The sequence below is a fragment of the Aquila chrysaetos genome, chromosome 7, assembly GCF_900496995.4.
Source record: "Aquila chrysaetos chrysaetos chromosome 7, bAquChr1.4, whole genome shotgun sequence".
Classification (NCBI taxonomy): domain Eukaryota; kingdom Metazoa; phylum Chordata; class Aves; order Accipitriformes; family Accipitridae; genus Aquila; species Aquila chrysaetos.
The window spans coordinates 8,389,678-8,408,643 of record NC_044010.1 but is presented as its reverse complement, the minus strand read 5'-3'; the positions used below and the strand labels follow the sequence as shown (position 1 = coordinate 8,408,643).

Below are 18,966 nucleotides of genomic sequence, written 5' to 3'. Positions count from 1 at the left end.
TCATAAAGTTTAGGATAGGTGAGTGACTTGTGAGAGAACATTAAAGGACCAGTAATCTTACAGATGCCTTCTGAAATTCCCTATATTTTCAAGTGAGTTTTGGGAAGATCCTCTGTGTTCAGGACTACAAGGCTAAATTGTCAAGGGCGAGACGCACAAGCTCTAGAGGAACTGGATCAGCAGAGGTTTTGTAGGTGGATACAAAGGTACATTGTCATGGTGGCAAAGGGGGACTTTAAATGGTCCATTCCCATACTTTGTGGCTGGTTCCACCTCTCCCTTGGTTTTTATAAACTTTTTAAAAATCCAAACAAAAACTAAATGGATCTCTGACTTAATTTGGGGGGATTTTGAAACAAATTGTGGAATGCCTGCTGATTATGGCATCCTTTGGTTGACCAAGATATATGAAGTGCCAGTGGTCCTTCTAGCCTTTCAGTTGCTCTCAGGATGTTTGCCTTTGCCTTTTGGAATTGCCAAATCCAGTGGTGTTAGAAATCCTTTCTCTGCCATTAAGTGTAAGAAGGAAAAAGTGTGTATAAACTTATGTAAAGTAACAGGCTGAACTTAAGTTTTCAAACTTTTTTGGACTACTTTTCAAATAATTTCCATTTGTGCTCAAAGTTTCTGTGACATAATGCCACAATGTTCTAAAATAAATTAACCTCCACAGTTGAACTTTATCTGTTTCAGATTATAGCCAGAGATTTTAACCTTTGAGCCTCTGAAATGAGTGTTGACCTTTTGCCTGACATAATTTTCGCTGAAATTAACTCTATATCCTTAGGTACATTTCTGTTCAGAAAGCTTGGAAAACACTTGGTAGAAGAATTGTATTAATAATTTCTGCTTTTATTTTTATGATGATTATCTATACTGAGCAGCATATTAAAAATGTTTATCTAAATTCAAGAGGAGACACTTTCTTGGGAAAAACTCATATATTCTGATACGAAGGTATTTTAATATCCAGTGATTTGCATTGCAGGGCAGAAATGAAATTCAGATAACATTGTTCAGAAAGCATGGCTGCTGCTGCAGTGTAATGAAACTAAAGGTTACTTAGGTATAATGCGAGACTATTGGATTTCTGCCTGGATGAAGTTTCTAATGACAGCTCATTACAGTAACTGCTCAGACCAAGTTAGTATGCCCATGACTCCCGCAGAATTAATGGGAGCTGAGATATGTACAGGTAGACAGCTGTGCGATTACTGCTGAATGGGCCCTTACCAGCCATTGGTAGGATGGCTTCAATGAGACGAATGGGGAGGCATCTGTTTGTAAAGGTTGTGAATTTGGATAACAGAAAGGAGAAGAAAAAAAAAAAAGACGATGATGTCAAAAATAGGAGGCTGATTAACAAGTTTGAGTTAGACAAGATCATGGCTGTGTCTATGTTTAAAGCCCCCAGTGCACAGTATAAATGAGGATCATTAGATACCTGTTTTTATTAGGGAACCCACTGGACCCTGGACTTTGTTCTTCTGTCACTTACACTCCTGTTAGATTCTAGATTTAGAGCTCATTTGCTTTCTTCCCCTGAAGCCAGTGAGATATTTACAGTTGAATTTGGTGGGAACTACGGTTAAATATCAATTACATGTTCATACCTCTCCTATAGGCTTTTCGTAGATATCTTCTTGCCATTGCTCAGCCTTTGTTTGAATAGCATCTCGCTGGAGGGCCTCTAACACCTTCTTTGGAGTAACAAAGCCATATTGTGCTTCAAGCAAAGCCAAGTCAATTTTTTCAGCCTTGAGTACTCCTATAACTTCATCTTGAGCCTGCAGAAACACAAAGGTTTTATTTTGTTAAACTGCGTATGTGTATTTATAGGTTAGCTTTCTACTTTTGATTTTAAGAAAACTAAAAAACTTTTAAAGAATGCTGTGTATGTAAAGTGCCCCAAAATAGTCAGTAAAATGAAGACAGTTAAAAAGCATGAGGGAGATATTGGTCTTTGTATTTTATTAGTTCTGCATACACTCCAACATCTTCAGAACCCTCATCAAATGCTTAAGTACTTTGTTAGTGATTAGATTGTGTTGCTGTTTCTGAACAAGTTTGTAGCATTCACAATACAAAATTTCAGGCAAAGTGTGGTAGTGCAAGATGTTAGGCTGGTTCTTGAAGCCTGGAAGTGTTGCACATCATGTATATTTTGGGTGCAAAGGTGGCTTCTGTAGTTTAAACCCACCTGGGGTTGTCCGCTTCTGTTGTTACACCGAGCTCGTTTGAGCGGTGAATGTAGTGAGGTGTGCTGTGCAGGGGATGTGACACTTCGCAACACACATTCCAAAGCCATGCAATAATGGCAGTTCTTTAAAACAAGATTAATTACCTTCAAAGCTGGCAGTGGGGTTCTGTGTGCATGTATATGTACATGTGCATGCATGTGTGAGACCATGCTTTATGTCTTTATAGACATGTAGATGTGCACATGCTCATGTACATGCACTCAGGTAATAAGCAACCTTGCAGCATCAAGTTTTTTGGAAGTAACTGCTGTAAGGGTATTCACAACTTATGAGTGCATGTTAAAAAAAGGCATTTTAAAAGATAATGATTGAGAGAAGGTGGTGTTATCTGGTTTCCAAAAGTCATGTAGTTTCAAAAAGTATAGCCTAAGTATGTGCATTATACTTTTACTTTTCTAATGTCACTGCATTTGTTTCCGTAATCTTATAAAATATCCGATGACATCCTGTTACCAAAGAGTAGATACAATACATTCTCAGGTATGTTTTCGGTATGTTCTTCTATGTATGTATTTCAGAAATTCTTGCGCAAGCTGGCAGGTACACATGCCTTCTTCCTATCATACAGCATAGTTCTGTAAGTCCATGCTGGAGAAACATGCTGTATGTATCTGCAGTATTTGAAGTGATCTATAGATTCTCTTTGCTCTTTTAAAAAAGAAAAAAAAAAACAAAACCCAAAGCCTAAAAATGAAAACAAGCCACCAAGAACACTTCTCTGCTATAAAGTTACTAGTTCCTAGACATTAAGTTGGAGGGGACAGAATACCTGCTGCAAATATTGTGCTAATTGTCTCGAAGTCCCACTTCTAATGAAAGTTCTTTTATGAGAATATCTGATTACGTGAATGTTTCCACTGGAGGGAAACTGGTTTAGGTCACCACCTCCCCTAGGGCTGTGTCCATGTCTTTTTTTCCCTGCATCCTCTGGTGGTGGAGGTTGCCCCCTGCCTCCATTACGGTGACATAACTACATGAACTGTCTCAAACATCCATTGTCTGCAATGATCTCAGTTAAAAACAAAATGAAATACATGCTAATCCTAGAAGGGTAGAATAGGAAGGGAAGAAATCAGAGAGAGGGATATATCTCGGGAGAGGGTAACAATTTTCAGTCTGACTGCTCTTGATTGGAGCACTTCTGTATCTCTGTGACCGTATTTAAAAAAATATAAAATGCTCTATTTCTAATCCTTATCACTGTGGAAGAAACCTAGAAGAGTGACCTTTGTGCATCTTAAATGTTCTGGAATCAGAAAGTAATGGCATCTAACTTTGAAACTTAATTATGGTTGGATTGACAGCTGATCTTCAGAGATTTGACTTGGCATTACAGGTGGTGGAAGATTAGGAATAAAAAATGACTTCTTGCTTCTTTCATTCATGATGCTTCCTTTGGAATGTTGGACACGATTTAAAATGTTCATGTCGCGCTTATTGTTTTCCAGTTTCTCATTTCACTCTGCTCCAGTTTTAAATCTTAAGAATTGAAGCGTGTGGGGGTTATATATATATATATATATATATATTTATATTACATAAGTGTAATGAAGTGTGTGTGTAATTTAAATACATATATAAATATACATACACAAACATCTCTTTTTTGAGAGGAAGAGAGAACTGTTTTGGAGGAGTGTGTGACATCTGAATTATAATCTAAATTAAGAAAGGGCATGTGAGCCAGAGAGAAATGTTTTGCAAACATGGAAATTGTTTTGTTTGCATAATGAAGTGTTCTCTAGAAGTTTGCATTGGATCTACCCTCAGAGATTGGTACATCTATCAAATAGTCATATTTCATGTGTGTTCTGTTAAGTGTATATGTATTATTACATGAATATATACGCATATGAAGAATGGAACTACCCAGGTGCTGTCTAGGTAATAAACTCTGAAAACGTGTGATACACCCATTTATGCCACTTTGGCCAGTTTGCTCTTTCCTCTGTCTGTGAGCAGTTTTAAGTGGCTGCCGCTACTTCTGTGCAATCAGCCTGCCACAGAAATGTTCTTCCTGCTCACTGGAAGTCTGGTTCCCACTTCCTAAAATTACATTTGACCAGGTTAGGCGTCGTTTACCACGTGGCAGCTGGTTCCTTTTCCAGACAGAAAAATGCTCGCTCTTCAAAATCCAGTATCTTGTGGGCTAAGTAGTGTGCAACACTTATGCTTAATATTATGGGAAATAAAATGGCTATTTTGATTTTTCTAGCAAAAGATGTTAGAATACTGTTGAGTGAGTTAGTTCTTGTGATCTGGCACATAGTGATTCATAAAGAGTGATGCTCATGACTTTGTTGGAGAGGGGAGATAAGAAATAATTAACAGATATTAAAGGTTCTCCATATAGGTTTTACAGTGACAAATACTTTGTATTCAAAGTACTTAGAAAGGGGCAGCACAATAGGACAGTTTTGTGAGTTCTCTGCTCTGAGAGTTACGTGATCCTTCACAGTGAACCATGAGTGTTTTTAGTGTGATACAGGTACATTTTGAATAAATATTATTTGCATTTAAGGGTGGCGTAAAGATCACCTTTTCTGGCTGATAGCTGTAATATAGTAATAGCTATAATTTTTGTTTTTATGTACTTTGCTGTTTATATTTGCTCTTCTATATGAAATTAGGTAGGGTGTTTCCTTAACATGAAAGCAGCATGTGTTTGCAGTAAATTGGTGGGGCGGGGAGTGTGTTTTAATCTGGAATATAAAATAAGACAATAAATCACCTGTAATTCACCCTCGAGGACACTGAGAAGAAATAGCAAGTCATCACGAGAGAGATCCTCTCTTTTCTTGGAAGAACTTCTTTGGTTTTTTTCTGCCTTAGGGCTTCTTAGGATGGTACTGGCTTGGGCTACATCGTCCTTTTCCTTCTGCCTTCTTTGCACGTTTCCTCTCCCACTGTAACCAACCTCTTCTTTATGGTGGTCTTTCGGCCTTTGCTGGCTCAGCTTTGGTCTGGTTGGGCTTTCTGTGCTGTTACTTCTGGAACGCATGGTTTATATCTCTGAAGCTGAAGGAAGGTGGGGAAAAAAAGTAATTGTTTTAACTAACAAAGACTATAAAACTATTACTGTAATTTATGGTGGGTATTATTCCCTCCAGACTGGTAGTTTTCCTTCCCACACAAGGCTGTTTGTCATTTGACAAAAGCTGACAACCTCATGTAAGCCAACAGGACTGGGCGTGATCCTTACTGGATGTCTTTAGTGAAGTGAGTCTTAATTGGTCTTACAGAGTTATAACAATTCCCTCCTCAATATTTGCAAAGACAGCAACTTTAGCAACAGTACTGTGCACATCACGGCAGACCACATTTCCCATTTGAGAGACAGCGCCTACCTCACCTTTCAGGTGCTTATTGTGATGAGGCAAATATAGAGATTTAGAAGGCTTTCACTAGGAAGATCTTTCTGTTCCAATTTCATAACGTACCAGCCCTTGCTGTAATAGCTGTGTTTTGTTTTTCTTTGTCTTTCCAAGGGAGAGCACAGAATTGTTTCTCCACTACTACGAGTTATGTAGTTCTATGCTCCGTGTTTGGCAAAATGTAGGGGTTAGCACATCCAGACTGCAAGGGGTGATCCTCGTTGTAAACACCGCCTCCCCAACACAACCACCCCGAAAACCAAACTACCTTGGTGATTGTGGTCTGCCTCGCCAATACCCATGTAGTATGGAACCTTACTACTTCTTTAGTGCTAGACTCTAGCATTCTAGAGGTGTTAGTACCTGCCCAAAGGGAGACCTATCCTAGCTAGGCCCCTTTGAAGTGCCACTGTTAAATAAACTTGCTCTAATGCCTTTTGCAGAGAAATGACTAACACTGTATAAATATTGATTAACCTCAGGAATTTGGTTTTACCACTCAAATTAAGGTATGAATGGATTATAGTCCACCTCTACAGGAAAACTGTGGTCATGCATATTGTCCAGCAGACAAAAGCCTGATCGTGTGATTCAAAGGTGCAATTAAATGTGTTCCAAATACAAATAAGGCAGAGTTTTTCTTATCAAACTGCAAAGCTAATTGCTGAAAGCTCCAGAAAATTGTTGTGGCCTATGGTAGGCATGAGATGATTGTGTTGCAGCTTTTTGGTCTCACAAATCTGTGGCTAATAAAGTTCTTTCAGAGCTCCCCCTTATGCCAGGTTCTGACTCTAAATCCTAAACTCTGTGACTGCACTCCTTAACTGTGCTGATTTTCCACTGAACGCTACAAATACTTCATTTTGTTGTTTTTCTGCAAGAACAGAGGAGGTGGAAGAAGCTTTTAGTTTGTAATGGATGATGGCTGAGAGTGGGGAGAATTTATCAAAAACTTTCCAAGAAAAGCAAGCGATGTTTTCTATAATGCTGAAGTCTCTTCTAGTCTAATTTAAAGCATTCATAATAGCTTGTATTTCGTAAGAAAAACTTGTTTCTCCAGGTCTCCAAAAACCAAGGTGTGTCAGATTTGCATGGCAGTGTGCACTGGAACCTGTTTGTGAAGCTGTGCATCAACAGTGGCAGGTTAGGATGGGGGCTTGTTACAGTGCATGTAGGAAACAGAATTGTTCATAGCAGGCCAGCAGGGATGTTAGCTGATGATGATTAGTTTAAGTTGGTGCTCATCCTGTCCTTTCAGTTGAATGTAGTTTCTCTTTGTTCACTGTGGTCTGCTTATTAGGCTTACTCACCTTTTGCATCTTGCTTACAAAGTATTACTGCTTTGGAAGACCATTGGTTTCCTTTGAGCATAAAATGCTGAATGCCTGTTTGGCTTTTACGTACAGTTAATAGCTAGTGTTTATAAGATCAAATGTAGGAGTTGTGAGTTAAATCAGGTAACCTGAATGCACTCTGAGCTCGTCCACACGCTTTGATCCCGCAAGCCCAGGATGCTGTGAAATGCATAAATAGTCCAAGAAGCCCTTGCATTTTTCACCTCATGGCATGCCTGGTGCAGCAGCAGTCTCGACTGGAAGTCAAGCTACTGTCAAACTTGTTGACAACAAGTGTCAATATGGCATTCCTTGCGGAAGGGAAGAGGAACCAGTGTGTAAGGAAGAGGTTCGTACCTTTTCAAGCTTTTTGAGTTGGCTGCACCTGGCAACAGGATCCTGAACTTGAAAGGACAGTAGTCTCAGCGATCCTGCCAAGAAGGACACCCTCCCCCATGTCTTCCCTTACACTGTACACATGCTGTTGGCTTCAAGGCCACGTACCGCACACGGTTTTCACAGCTGCAGAGGGCTAGCTGTGATTCCCGTTTAAGCTTGTTGTGCCTACTTCTTAATCAGGTAGGTCAGTCCTTATTGCGCTGGCAAAAGGTACTTGGTCCCTGAGAAGGCCAGCTGACCTGCCAAACAGGTTATCCTCCTATGGAGATGGTGCCTTTGCAGCATCCCAGAGTGGATTTTTCTTCTTTTCTTGTTGAGCAGAGTTGTTACGTATGCTTTAGCTGCATTCTGTTCTTGCATTCCTGAATGCCAGTGCCTATTATTGAATCTGCTAATGCAAATATTTATCTAGATTTACCAATTAATGTGAAACATAAGAGATTGAAGTGGCATACTAAATGTATCCTTTAAGTACTTTTTTATTGGTACTTGAATGTGGCTCACAAGAGAGACACAAACACTCTGGTATTAGTAGGCCTCCTTATTAACATATTCTCTCTCTGTTGATTTATTTAAGCCTTCTTATTACCTGTACTTTGACTGGCATTCTTATTATTTGTAGTGTTATCTGTTTACATAAGGGTGTTAGTGCTAATGTGGTCATCAAAGGATGTAGGTATGAGTAACAGAAGGGTAATTCAAAGTTTCAAATTACTGCAGACAGTGCAGCTGCTGGTGAAGCAAGCAAAGCGGGAGCTCAGGAATGGACAAAAATAAACATCCCGTCCACCTGCCGTGAAATTCCTCACCACCTTCAAATTGTCAGACCCCCTAGATGTGGCACCATCTAAGGGACTAACCCTCAAAGTGCACCTGACATTTTGGACAGAATATCAGCTGCCGTGTCATGCACTCGCACCATGGCAGAAAGATGTTCCGTTTTAATCCAGAGGATGCTGGTTTTCTGCAATGTTATTAAGCCCTTGAACGGCCCTAGTGTAACATTCAAGATAGAAGCAGTGTCATTCGAAATTTTCCAGCTCTGTGTTTTGGCATGTTGGGTTATTTTCTACTTTGAACAACTCTTTCCACGTTCTTAAAGGTTAATGAAAAGCAACATTTCTCTCCCCCCCCACCCCCACCCACCCCCCCCACCCCAAGGTAAAAATGTCAATAGGCTCATAAAATTTGTGGGTATCAGTTGTCTCATGGCACCCAAAAAGGTATCTCATTCCTCCTGAGCCCAAGCTCTCAAGATTAGACTAATGAGTGGCAAATTTGCCTTTTTGCATACCTGTGTCTTAGCCCGATTTTACTTTAAATCACATGTTGATGGGGTCTGTGTACAAGAGAGCTGTCTTGCAAAAAAAGAGGTAAGGAAGAAGTGTCCCTGCTTGTAACAGGGGTTGTAGTTCACAGAGTCTCTGTGGTTTCTCCTGGAGGACTGACTCTTGCATCTTGCGGTAAACTTCTGTATAGAAGCTACTTTAAGCCCTGTTTCTCTGTACCACCAAGAAGGATGACAATATAAGATACTGTAGAAAACAGTAAACAACAACTGCTAAGAAAGAAGAAAGCAGGTGTGTGCTTTGCACTTATGATCTTTTATCTGTTTTGGATCAATTACTGTACAGCTGGGATTGTAGCTACGTGAACAGAAGAAACAAGGATACTTGTCAGCATTCTGATATGATGCTTTATGCACCATCTAGGCGGTACCTGCTTGCATCAAAAATAAAAGAAGATTGAAAGGGACCATCCAGATCATGAAGTCACGTCTTGTGAAATCACAGACCACCATGCAGTAGGCACTTAATAGAGGTTAGTTTACTTTAAGTGTGCTAATTGAAGAGTGCAAGGCCTGTGTTCTGCACTATTATGCTTTCCTTCATGTTACGAGGTGTCTGTTTTACTGAAGATTTTGTAGTGCTATCCTGCTTGAAGTCACAAGGTGATGGTTCCCAGGCTCATCAGATTCAGTGCAGCTTGGTGGACTGGTTCCAGATTGAAAATGGAGTAAGGGTAGGTTACATTGAAACATTCTGGTAAATCAAATTATTGCACGTAACATACTCTGCAAAGTTTGAATCTATTCTCAGTGTTCATGTTCTTGTTCTTCTTACAGTTTGTTTTCTGTTCTGTTTTTTAAAGAGCTTGCTCATCTCTGAACATGTGTGCTGTCCTTCTGCATATAAAGGAGAAATTTTCCTCTCCTTGGTGATAAGCAAGTAATCTGAGGGATCAAAATATACTTTCCAGAAGAGCCAGATGAATAAATGACCAAATGTTTCTATGATATTAACTTGGTCTCCACCCTCTCAATCATATGCTGAAGGAGATGAAACTGCATTTGTCTGTTTGGCAGCAGTGAACAAGCAGGTGGTTCAGAAATCCCCGCACTTTTGTGGGAAAGACTGAAATATCCTTCAGAGATGATTTCACCACAGACACTGTAGGGTTTTAAGAGACATCCATTTTTTTTTTTCCATCTATTTTTCCCTTTAGTGTTTTCTCTTTAGTCAGTGATTGACTTATGAGCTAACAAAATCCCTCACAGGACCAAATCTTCCCTTAATCCCAGGGTAAGGATCCTGAACAGTTGAGAACTTGCTGTTTCTTCCAAAAATCCATGACTAAGCAAGGAATTATGTCTTTCTGTTTTTTAACATCCCTTAAAGGGTTATGGCAATGCTTATGATTTGCTGAAATTGATAGGATTCCTACCAACAGACTGACTTTTAAAAGGAGTTGAGATGCAATTGCTTAGCGTGCCAATGTAATGGGAGAGCACAAAACACATGATGTCTTTTGGAAAGAGGTCTGAAACCCTCTGCCCATCGCTACGAATGTGGTTTGGGGCACGATTGTTCTAAGCGGGCTTCTTCAGCTGGTCTGTAAAACCAAATGGTCTGGGTACTAGACCTCTTTGTGGTGATCCATGAGAAAATGAAGAGGTTGGGCTCCCTGCTGTATCGCTTAACATTTCTTTGGCAAAACTGGGTAGCTGTTCTGAAATCTGAAATGAAGATCTGTATTCCACAGAGGTTCCAGCTCAGAAATCAGTACTTTGAGAGTTTTCCAACATGGGTTGATGTTCCTTTGTCTCTGGTCATACCTTGGAACAACTTCTGACCATACCTAACACTCAAAGGCACTTGCATCACTTTTTCCTCCTGCTATGCCCTTCTTCTCTCTCCTCCACAGAAATTCAGCTCTCCTAGTTTGTGGTCCAGCATTTTGCTAAGTTGATGGTCGTCTAAGAAGATTACTTATTGTGTTATATTTATACAGTTTATGTAGCAAATAGGTTAGATGCACTGCACTTGTTTGAGGTGATTTGTCTTCTCAGTGAGGTATTACACAGGCCGCAAGGCCACAATGTGCAGCTAAGGTTTTAGTTGTACTGGAGGAATGACTCCTAAGTTGTATGTGCACTGTAGCTTCAATGTGCTGCTGCAGGGCGACAACACTAGTATAATCCCATCTTTTCACGGGTTCACAAGGTTGAGGAGGAATCAAAATTAAGATAGCTAGAATTTCTTTAACTTTGTACTTCTGGGAATGGAGGGTTGTGGTGAATTTTATGCAATTCCACTGAATTGCTTCTGGGAGATAAATATGGGGAACTTTTTCTCTGTCTGCCTCCTTGGATTTAGTTTTTTATTTTTCTTTTTAAAGTAAAATGTTTTGCACTCGTTTTGTAACTAGACACTAGAAGTGGATTATTTATAAGGATTAGTGCAAGACAGATTTTTGGTGCATGTGAAAAAAATGTTACTAACATCAAGTAGATCTAAGTGTTTGAAAAGGTAAACTCTGCAATGCCATCTTACCTGTTTCTCCTTCTAAAAGTGAATCTTGCAGTTGTCTGTATGACAGATTTTTATTGGTAAATTACACTGAAATAAAACTCAACTGCTCCAATTTCAATTTGCTTTCCAAATACAGAATATTCTCTTTTTATGAGCATAAGAAACAGTTAATGTTATGTAATACCAGTGTGCTTGTGGTTTAATACTTATTATTCAGCTGCTGTAATTTTGACTCCAGTGTATAATTACTCTGTAATTACAGCATTATCCAAAGCAAAAATGGGAAATAGTGCTCCATGAAAAGAAAATGTTCCTATCTTAGAAATTGTGTATCTAAACTTGTCCTTTTTCCTGAATATCTTGAAATTAACTGCACCGTAGACCTTTACATAGCAGGATAATTCAGCTCCACTTTAGGTTAAGTACTATAGTATATACAACCGAGTATATATTTAAAAATTAAAAAAAAAAAAGAAGAAAGAAGCTGTGTAGACAGAACTACTAACGGAGCCTGGTTATCTGTAGATCTATGCCTATAGAAAGGCAAAGGCAGCAGCTACTGCGGCTGAGTTTGAATCCCACATTTCAGTTTTTCCTCACTGTGGCTATCTCTCAACGCTTTCTGCAGGCACCACTTTCCCTGAAATCTGTAGAAATGTCAGTATCTTGCCCTCTCTCTCTGGCTTGTTTGAAATTGGCAGTGGTTCAGGATGGGACCCCTGGATAGACAAAGTGTGCAGCTTCGATGCCACAGAGAAACAAAACAAGCTCAGGCTATCGTTAGGAAGAATACACTGGAAACTTTGGTTGCCCTTTTTGCAGAATCATTTGTCATGGGGGTATTTGTGAAGCTGAAGGGTGGCATATTCAGACTTGGGAATCAAAAATTACCTGCATGGTTTGTAATATGTTTCTGTAAATCCCACGGGCAATAGCTAAAGAAGGGTATTTGAAGACTTGAGAAGGAGCTAACTATTTGTAAAATAAAAATGTGCAAGATTGAAAACAAAGAAAAAAATCCAATCCAAAAGTTTTTAGGTTTGGGGTTTCAGGATAGGCCAAAATTCTTTGTATGATAAGTCACACACCTTCTGTCTACTGAACAGTGGGGGGGGTTGTGGTTTTGTTTGGGTGTTGGGTGGTTTTTGTTGGTTTTGGTTTTAGTGGTTTTTTTCCCCAACTTTACTGAGGGTTTTTACTGGCTTTTATTTTATGTTTTGCAGGTTATTGATCTGCTCTAGTTTGTACATTCATATTTCTGATTCTTTCTCATGAGCTCCGTGTGCCTCTCAGGTCAATACCTAGTTTCTGGCTTTTGCTTTCCCCCTTCCTACTGGAGACTTACTAAATGAAATCTTACAGAGGCCCTGGTCAAGGTTAGTGTCTCCCTGGACCAAACATGGTGCAAACCTGAAGGCATTGTCTCAGCAGTGGAATTAATTTTGTGCAAGTACATGACAGTTTTGGCGTAGTTTAAAATCCGGGGGAAGTTTTTCAGTGTGCAAGGCTCTCCAAGTGCTCCATGTGTTTGCTTGTCTCCTAGCGGGCAGGTATGTGCCTTTCCTTCCCCAGGTTGAACATGCTTTTGGTAAATGGGGAACCTGCAAAAGCAGCTATTTCTGACTTCCTGACAATCTGGGCTATTGCCCACGCTTTTTTTGCTGTCCTCAGCAGACCTGATCTAGCCAAAATGCCATCATTGTGTGGTAATCTTATAAATATTTTAAGGTGAGTTTTGTGATATCGGGTTTTAAAAAAAATCCCATTTTTATAGTGTTCTTTCCCACTTCCCCAAACTTCCTGTCACCCCCAGAATGAGAACATTTAATGTTCTATTTTAATCATCTAAGCCAAATTAAAATACTGTCAATTCAATATTTTTCCTCTGTTGATTTTAGTAGCATGACAGACCTCTTCATTTTAAAACTATTTTTCAAAGTAATAATAAGCAAATCACAATAAAATGAAGAGAAGTCTGTGAGAATAAAAGACAAAAGTTCACAGAGCCTGGTGCAATTTTTACATCTCTGACTTCAGCAATTAACTTTCCCTGCACACAGGCACCTGTGCATACAAACACCATTTCAGTGGCCAGTGTGTCTGCTATAGTATGGTCCTTCCTTTCTGGTGGAGGCTAAATTGACTCTGGCAAAGAAGTGCTTGTGACGAACAGTCGTTTGTGTGCCCTTAAACATGGTGGTAATGTGGTATAAGGTCATTTTGAAAAGCAGCCTATAATCACAATTCTCTAAAGAGAATCTAATTGAAGAAATACAATGTTATGGTATTATTAGCTATAATAGCTCTGGGCAAAAGAGAAGGAAGAAACCAACGGTATTTCTTGTATTTCAGCGAGTGTGTCTCCACACACACGCACAACATTTTAAATAATGTATTTGTGTGCCAAGTGTGTGTCTATGTAATTCTCTTGTGCTTGGTGCACGTGGCAAATAAAAAATAAGTGGTCCTGTATAAGCTTTCAGCAAAAGAGCAGTAGTACAGAGTTGATGTACTTTGCTTCTGTTTTCAATGAAAAATGTATGATTAGTAAGCAAGGATTGTCTAGTATATGTTATCTAGTGTAAGCAAATTTGTTACCCCACAGTAACTGGTCTGGGTATCGAAGACCCAAACTTCTTAACCCTTGCAGCCATCTCCATTTCCATTTTACTCATTTTTTTATCTGCTTACTGTTTGCATGGAGTTGCCATACATCCATGAGTCATGGAATAGGCAGCAGAGACCACAGTGAGGACTACAGAATAAAAATGTACACCTTCAAAGTGAGTATATATTAATTTTCTTCAAGGGTATTTTTGACAAGCATAGCTTTGTTGAGACATTTCTTTGTGTGGGAGTGTTTGCCTCAGTATTGCTTTTCCCCACACATGAAAATAAACCACAGACTTTTAAATATCCTGAGAAAAGCTGCTTCAAAGAAAGATCAAAAGTCTTTACTAACATCTGAGGAAGCTGCATGGCTGCCTCTGTTGTGAACTCATGTCTATGGAGAGCTGGCTAAGACAATCAAGATCATTATTCCATTGATTTGATCATTTGCAACCCACTCTGAGAGGAGATGCCTTGTTTGGAGAAGGAGGAGGTGGGGGAATCCATAGATGCCCCCTAATTTTTCCCAGACAGACGAATAAAATAACTTTTCAAAACCAACTCTGTTGTTTTTCCCACTATATGTTGTGGGATGCTCCACTTCAAACGATTGTCTTTAGTAGTGCATGTTTAAGTGTTCTATGTGAGTTGACTGACATTTTTAAATACACAATTTTATCTGCTTTTGCGGCTGTTGAAATTACATGAAATGTCCAGATATGGCTTACAGCGCTTCATGCAAATTATGTATCTGATCTTTTGCTTGCTTGCTTGCTCGGTTTTGATTTGATTTGTCAAAAAAATCCCTTTTCAGCTGTTTTTGCATCTAAGCAACACAGAACACGTATTAAGCAAGCTTTAAAAGTTTGTGATCTTCTCCCTAATCTGGAATTCCCCACCTTTAGACAGCTTTCAGGAAAACAGATTAATTTTTGTTCTTCCTAAGCCCTGGGTTTTCTTTCTTATGTTTCTCTTAATGTCTGTTTGCCTTCATGAACTTCATCTTTTATGCTTCAGACCAAATCTTTATCTGCTGTCCGATAGCAGAGAGTACTTGACTTATAGAAGCTGTTGAGAATAGCGTTTCTTTTTGAAGGATTTCACTGGTTTTGTCATGCTTGCACCCAAGCATCTGTGAACAACATGAAGTAGGACTTCAGGCTTGTATCTAAACCTAGGATATCTGAGTTGTTGTGGGATTTGTTTGGGGCTTTGTTTGTTGTTGTTTTAAACCAAACTTCTTCATACCATTGGCATCAACGACTATGTTCTGCTGCTATCTATATATCGGATAGTAATCTTTCATTGGTTTATCTGATCAGAAATGAAATCACTCTGGTTGCTTTTTTCCTGGATTTTAGGATTTTCTTCTAGCTGTGGACTGGATTTTCCTTATATATCCTAAAGTTCAGATCTTTATTACATTCTGTGATGTGGTACTTTGTGTTCCTATAGTTGGGGAAGTACTGAGTTTTTCTTTGTATTCTGTAATACAAAACCAGTGTGATTGCATGTTGTTATTCTCCTTGCTTTCTTTTCTCATTAATGGCAATACCTAAGTATGTAACAGCAGGCTAACGTATTTTTTCTGACTGAGACAATCTTTAGTTGTGCAAGGAACCTGCTCTGGCATTTTCCTCTTCCAACTGCAACTACAAAACAGCAACATGCGGATGGCCATAGAACATTCCTTACCCCACTCCCCACACCCATGTTCTCCATATTTAATATCCAAGAGAAGAATTTGGATAAATCACATAAATATCCTAAATCATTCTTTCCCAGGAGTTTAATGGAAACAAAATCTCTCAGATCTCCAGTCTTCTCACTGTAACCTTTCTATGCAGATTAGACCTTATTTCCTATGGAACAGAGGTTTTCGAGTTTCGGTTTTAGTGAAGGGAAGGGATGCTGCCATTGGGGTGAATGGCATGAGTTCCCTTCTTTCCTCTGAGGCAGGAGTGCTGACAGGCAGTGCCCTGTATCCCCCTTGTCCAGCCCCACAAATGCTGCCTGTGGGCTCTCACCATGATTCATGGTGACAAGTTGCATGATTTTGACAAGAGTACCCTAGAGTCACAAGATGCTCCTAAGAAATTTTGAAAACTAATTTCTAGGCTGTGGTGGCAGTGGAAGTCAGTGTTGCATTGGTGTTTTGAACAAAAATCTCTTTGTGCAGGAATATAGATTTCTGCTTTTTGTTGGTTTGGAGGCTTTTTATTTTGTTTTCTTTGGCTTTTAGTATTCTTTTGTTTTGTTCCTATTTATCTTGGTTCTACCTGTTGATTTCGTGGCAGCATGATTTTTTTAAATTATCTGGTGCAGGGTGACCTCTGCACAAATGAACACAAAGCAAACATGAGCTTCCAGGTAGATTCTCAAGTCAGCTTTGTGGTTCGCTTTTAGTTTTTGAAGAATTTTTTTCATTAAGATTGATTATTGCCTTAAATAAGCCAAAATAAAATTACAACTTTGAGTGGTGGCTTATATTTTTTATATTGTTCATATTAATTGGTGACTGCGGCTATATGTGTCTGCCAGGAAAATGTGAAAAGCACAGCGTTTGAAAAGTAACTGTACACAGTGAAATTAATTTTTGTATGTGTTCAGATTACAGGTTTTACTAGCCATGACATTCGTTACTATTTATTATAATGGCTTACAGTTTTGGACCTTCAGCTCCCATAGGAATATGCCCTGCTCTGATGACGCAACTTCGGAAAATGCAATAAAAATGCACTGGAAACCGCAGCTTTCTAATAGGAAGTTTCTTAAAAGCAGTGGAGTTAAATTGCCTCCTCACAGAAAAAAGGAAGTGGAATGGAGGTTGGTGAGCCAGGTAGATGTACCTCCTCTGTGTCCCTGGCTATGCTTTCTTCTTTTTTTTTTTTTTTTTTTTTTTTTTTTTTGTTTGAAATTTGGTCTTGAGGCCGTCATCTGTGCTTTGGCATAGGACAAGCAGAGAAAACTCGTATGTTCCTTTCATTGCTACATAAGGACCCCGCAATTGTGCTACGTGAGGTTCATACGTAAAGACAAATGTTGATTTGTGGCTGCAGCTGTGACTTCACCCTGGTTTTGATTATACTATAGCTGAGTCCTTGTGGAGGGGGGGCAAGGCATGCTGGAGAGGTAGCTTAGAGCCCATACTGTTGTTTGTTCCTCTCTTTGGTTTTCCCCCTGTTCAAATAAAATATGGCTGTGGCCAGTTGCTAGCCCAGTGGCTACTGGGAGTTGAGGAAAGGGATTTTGCAGATGTAAATGGATGCATCTATAGGAATATTTTCCAGGGTTCTGATGTTCAGACTGGTCCTAAGGGAACACTAAAGTCCGGATGCCTTCTTCCCTATCCCCACCCCTTTAAAGGCCTCTCTGAAAAGCCCAGTTAAAACACCTGTTTATCGTTTTGGAAGAACGGTAATTAAAATCAAAGCAAAATCTTGGTATTACCTAGCTTAGCTGCTCAGCACCGGTTGTCCTGTGTTTTGCTGGAGCTCTGTTACATGTCTGTTGGTGCTGGAGAGACTTGCTGAAAGCTTGTCCACCCGCCTCTGTGATGGCCAGTGACAAAGAGCATGTAACTAGGCAGAGGCAAGATGGGACCCGAGGGATGCAGTAGGGGACCCTTCTGCTGCATGTCTTCAGCCCTGCAATTATCATGGGAAGATTTGGGAAGGAATCGCTCCCTGAGCAGCAGGTATCATAAATGGGTTGATCTGCCAGGAGAGTCCTGTTGGAGTTCCTTTTTTTGGTCTCGGTGGCAATTATATTACGTTCCCACTGGTGTTTTCCTGGCAGCTGAGGACAGGTCTGCAGTTTTTTAGGTGTGTTAAGGAGGGCATGGACAGGTGACTATAAATGTTTGCATTTAACTTGCAAGTCCTTCCTAGCAAAGCAATGAGTCATATCCTGCAGGCACAGAGGGCCTCCTTAGAGCTGCTGTTTAGTAAGACTTCACCGAAATTATTTTATCTGAAGTGAATATTTAGCTCCTGAGAGCACCGTGCCTCTTCTGCACATAAATAGTGCTAATTTGTTATATATTAAATTGGCGGATTAATGCCACCGCTGAAAGTACTTGTGCACCACATCATCTGAATGTATCCTCCTAATTCTGTAATATAGGTACAGATATCTCTGCTAGACATACATGAAAAAGACACTTCCTGATCAAACTTCTGCGTGTAAGTTTGCTTGAGAACATTTGCTTAGCATTAAGAAAAATAATTCCAAAGCAGCCCCCTCTTTGATTTCTGAGTGGCTGTAAAAGAGTCATTTTAACACACAGCAGGTGTGTGTGTAGTGATTGTATGTTCCTGTGCATTAGTAGTATTTACATTCTTTCTCTAAGAGGATAATTTTTCTTAGCGCTCTGTTCCAATCAATCCTAGTTTGAGTGAGTGAATAAGTATTTAAAAAGTGTTAACAGTAGAGTGGATTTACGTTGATTAGAACGATACACAGCCCTGAATAGCTGGTTGTTCCTGTATGTGCAAGCAATTCTATTTGAGGGACAATCACAGATCCTAACACTCCTCTGACACCAAAACGTGAAGTTTTCTGCTCAAATAAATTTCTGCAGATAAAATAAAGGAAAAGCTTTTAAATGAAAGGCTAGAGAATCTGTCCTGCATAATTTAATACCAAATACCCAGGAAACATCAGAGTGCATGTGGTGGGATTCTGCAAGCTTTTCTCGTGCAGGTAGGGCTGTTAAAGTCTGTGGGGCTGCATGTGTAAGATTGGATTACAGGGTTGGGGATTGTATTTTGTGACTCTTACTGCTAGTATAACTCTGAGTACATGCGTTTTCCTTTAAGTGTAGTCTGGCCAGTCTCAAAACGTAGCATTTTTAAAGGTCTGTTGTTAACACAAGCATATTAATTAATTAAGGAAACAAATTTAGAGACAGTAAGATGATTTCTTCTTACTTCAAGGTTTAGTAATTTTCTTGCCTTATAGTCTTTAAAAGTAAGATGGAGGGGGGACAGGGACATATGACAAAACAGAACATAAAATTCCCTGAGATAGGAGAGGGGAAGGTATTTTCTTGATAGCTGAGAAGTAAAACTGACTGCCCAGTTTGGCTTTTAGGGTTAGAACTGAAGGAAAATTGAGGAAGAAATGCATATATATGCTAACAGTGAGGTAGACTGTGGCTCATAACACTGGTATT

General features: G+C 39.5%; 2 protein-coding genes across 8 annotated transcripts in view; one reads left to right on the top strand and one right to left on the bottom strand.

The window, feature by feature from the left end:
- The window catches only part of CMSS1 (cms1 ribosomal small subunit homolog), a 244,933-nt gene that overhangs the window by 84,033 nt on the left and 141,934 nt on the right, over positions 1-18,966 (top strand). For 2 of the 6 annotated variants that reach the window (XM_030020080.1, XM_041124880.1), the window contains exon 1: positions 17,914-17,974. The exons of the other annotated variants lie outside the window; for them this stretch is intronic. In XM_030020080.1, the coding sequence (XP_029875940.1) occupies positions 17,941-17,974 (34 nt within the window). In that variant the 5' untranslated portion in view covers positions 17,914-17,940. Of the gene's footprint in view, positions 1-17,913; positions 17,975-18,966 lie in introns of those variants that run through there. 6 annotated transcript variants of the gene reach the window in all.
- The window catches only part of LOC115343724 (filamin A-interacting protein 1-like), a 140,385-nt gene that overhangs the window by 11,511 nt on the left and 109,908 nt on the right, over positions 1-18,966 (bottom strand). For both annotated transcript variants that reach the window (XM_041124884.1, XM_041124883.1), the window contains 2 exons: positions 4,993-5,279; positions 1,614-1,787 (listed from right to left, as the gene is read on the bottom strand). In XM_041124884.1, the coding sequence (XP_040980818.1) occupies positions 1,614-1,787; positions 4,993-5,262 (444 nt within the window). In that variant the 5' untranslated portion in view covers positions 5,263-5,279. The remainder of the gene's footprint in view (positions 1-1,613; positions 1,788-4,992; positions 5,280-18,966) is intronic.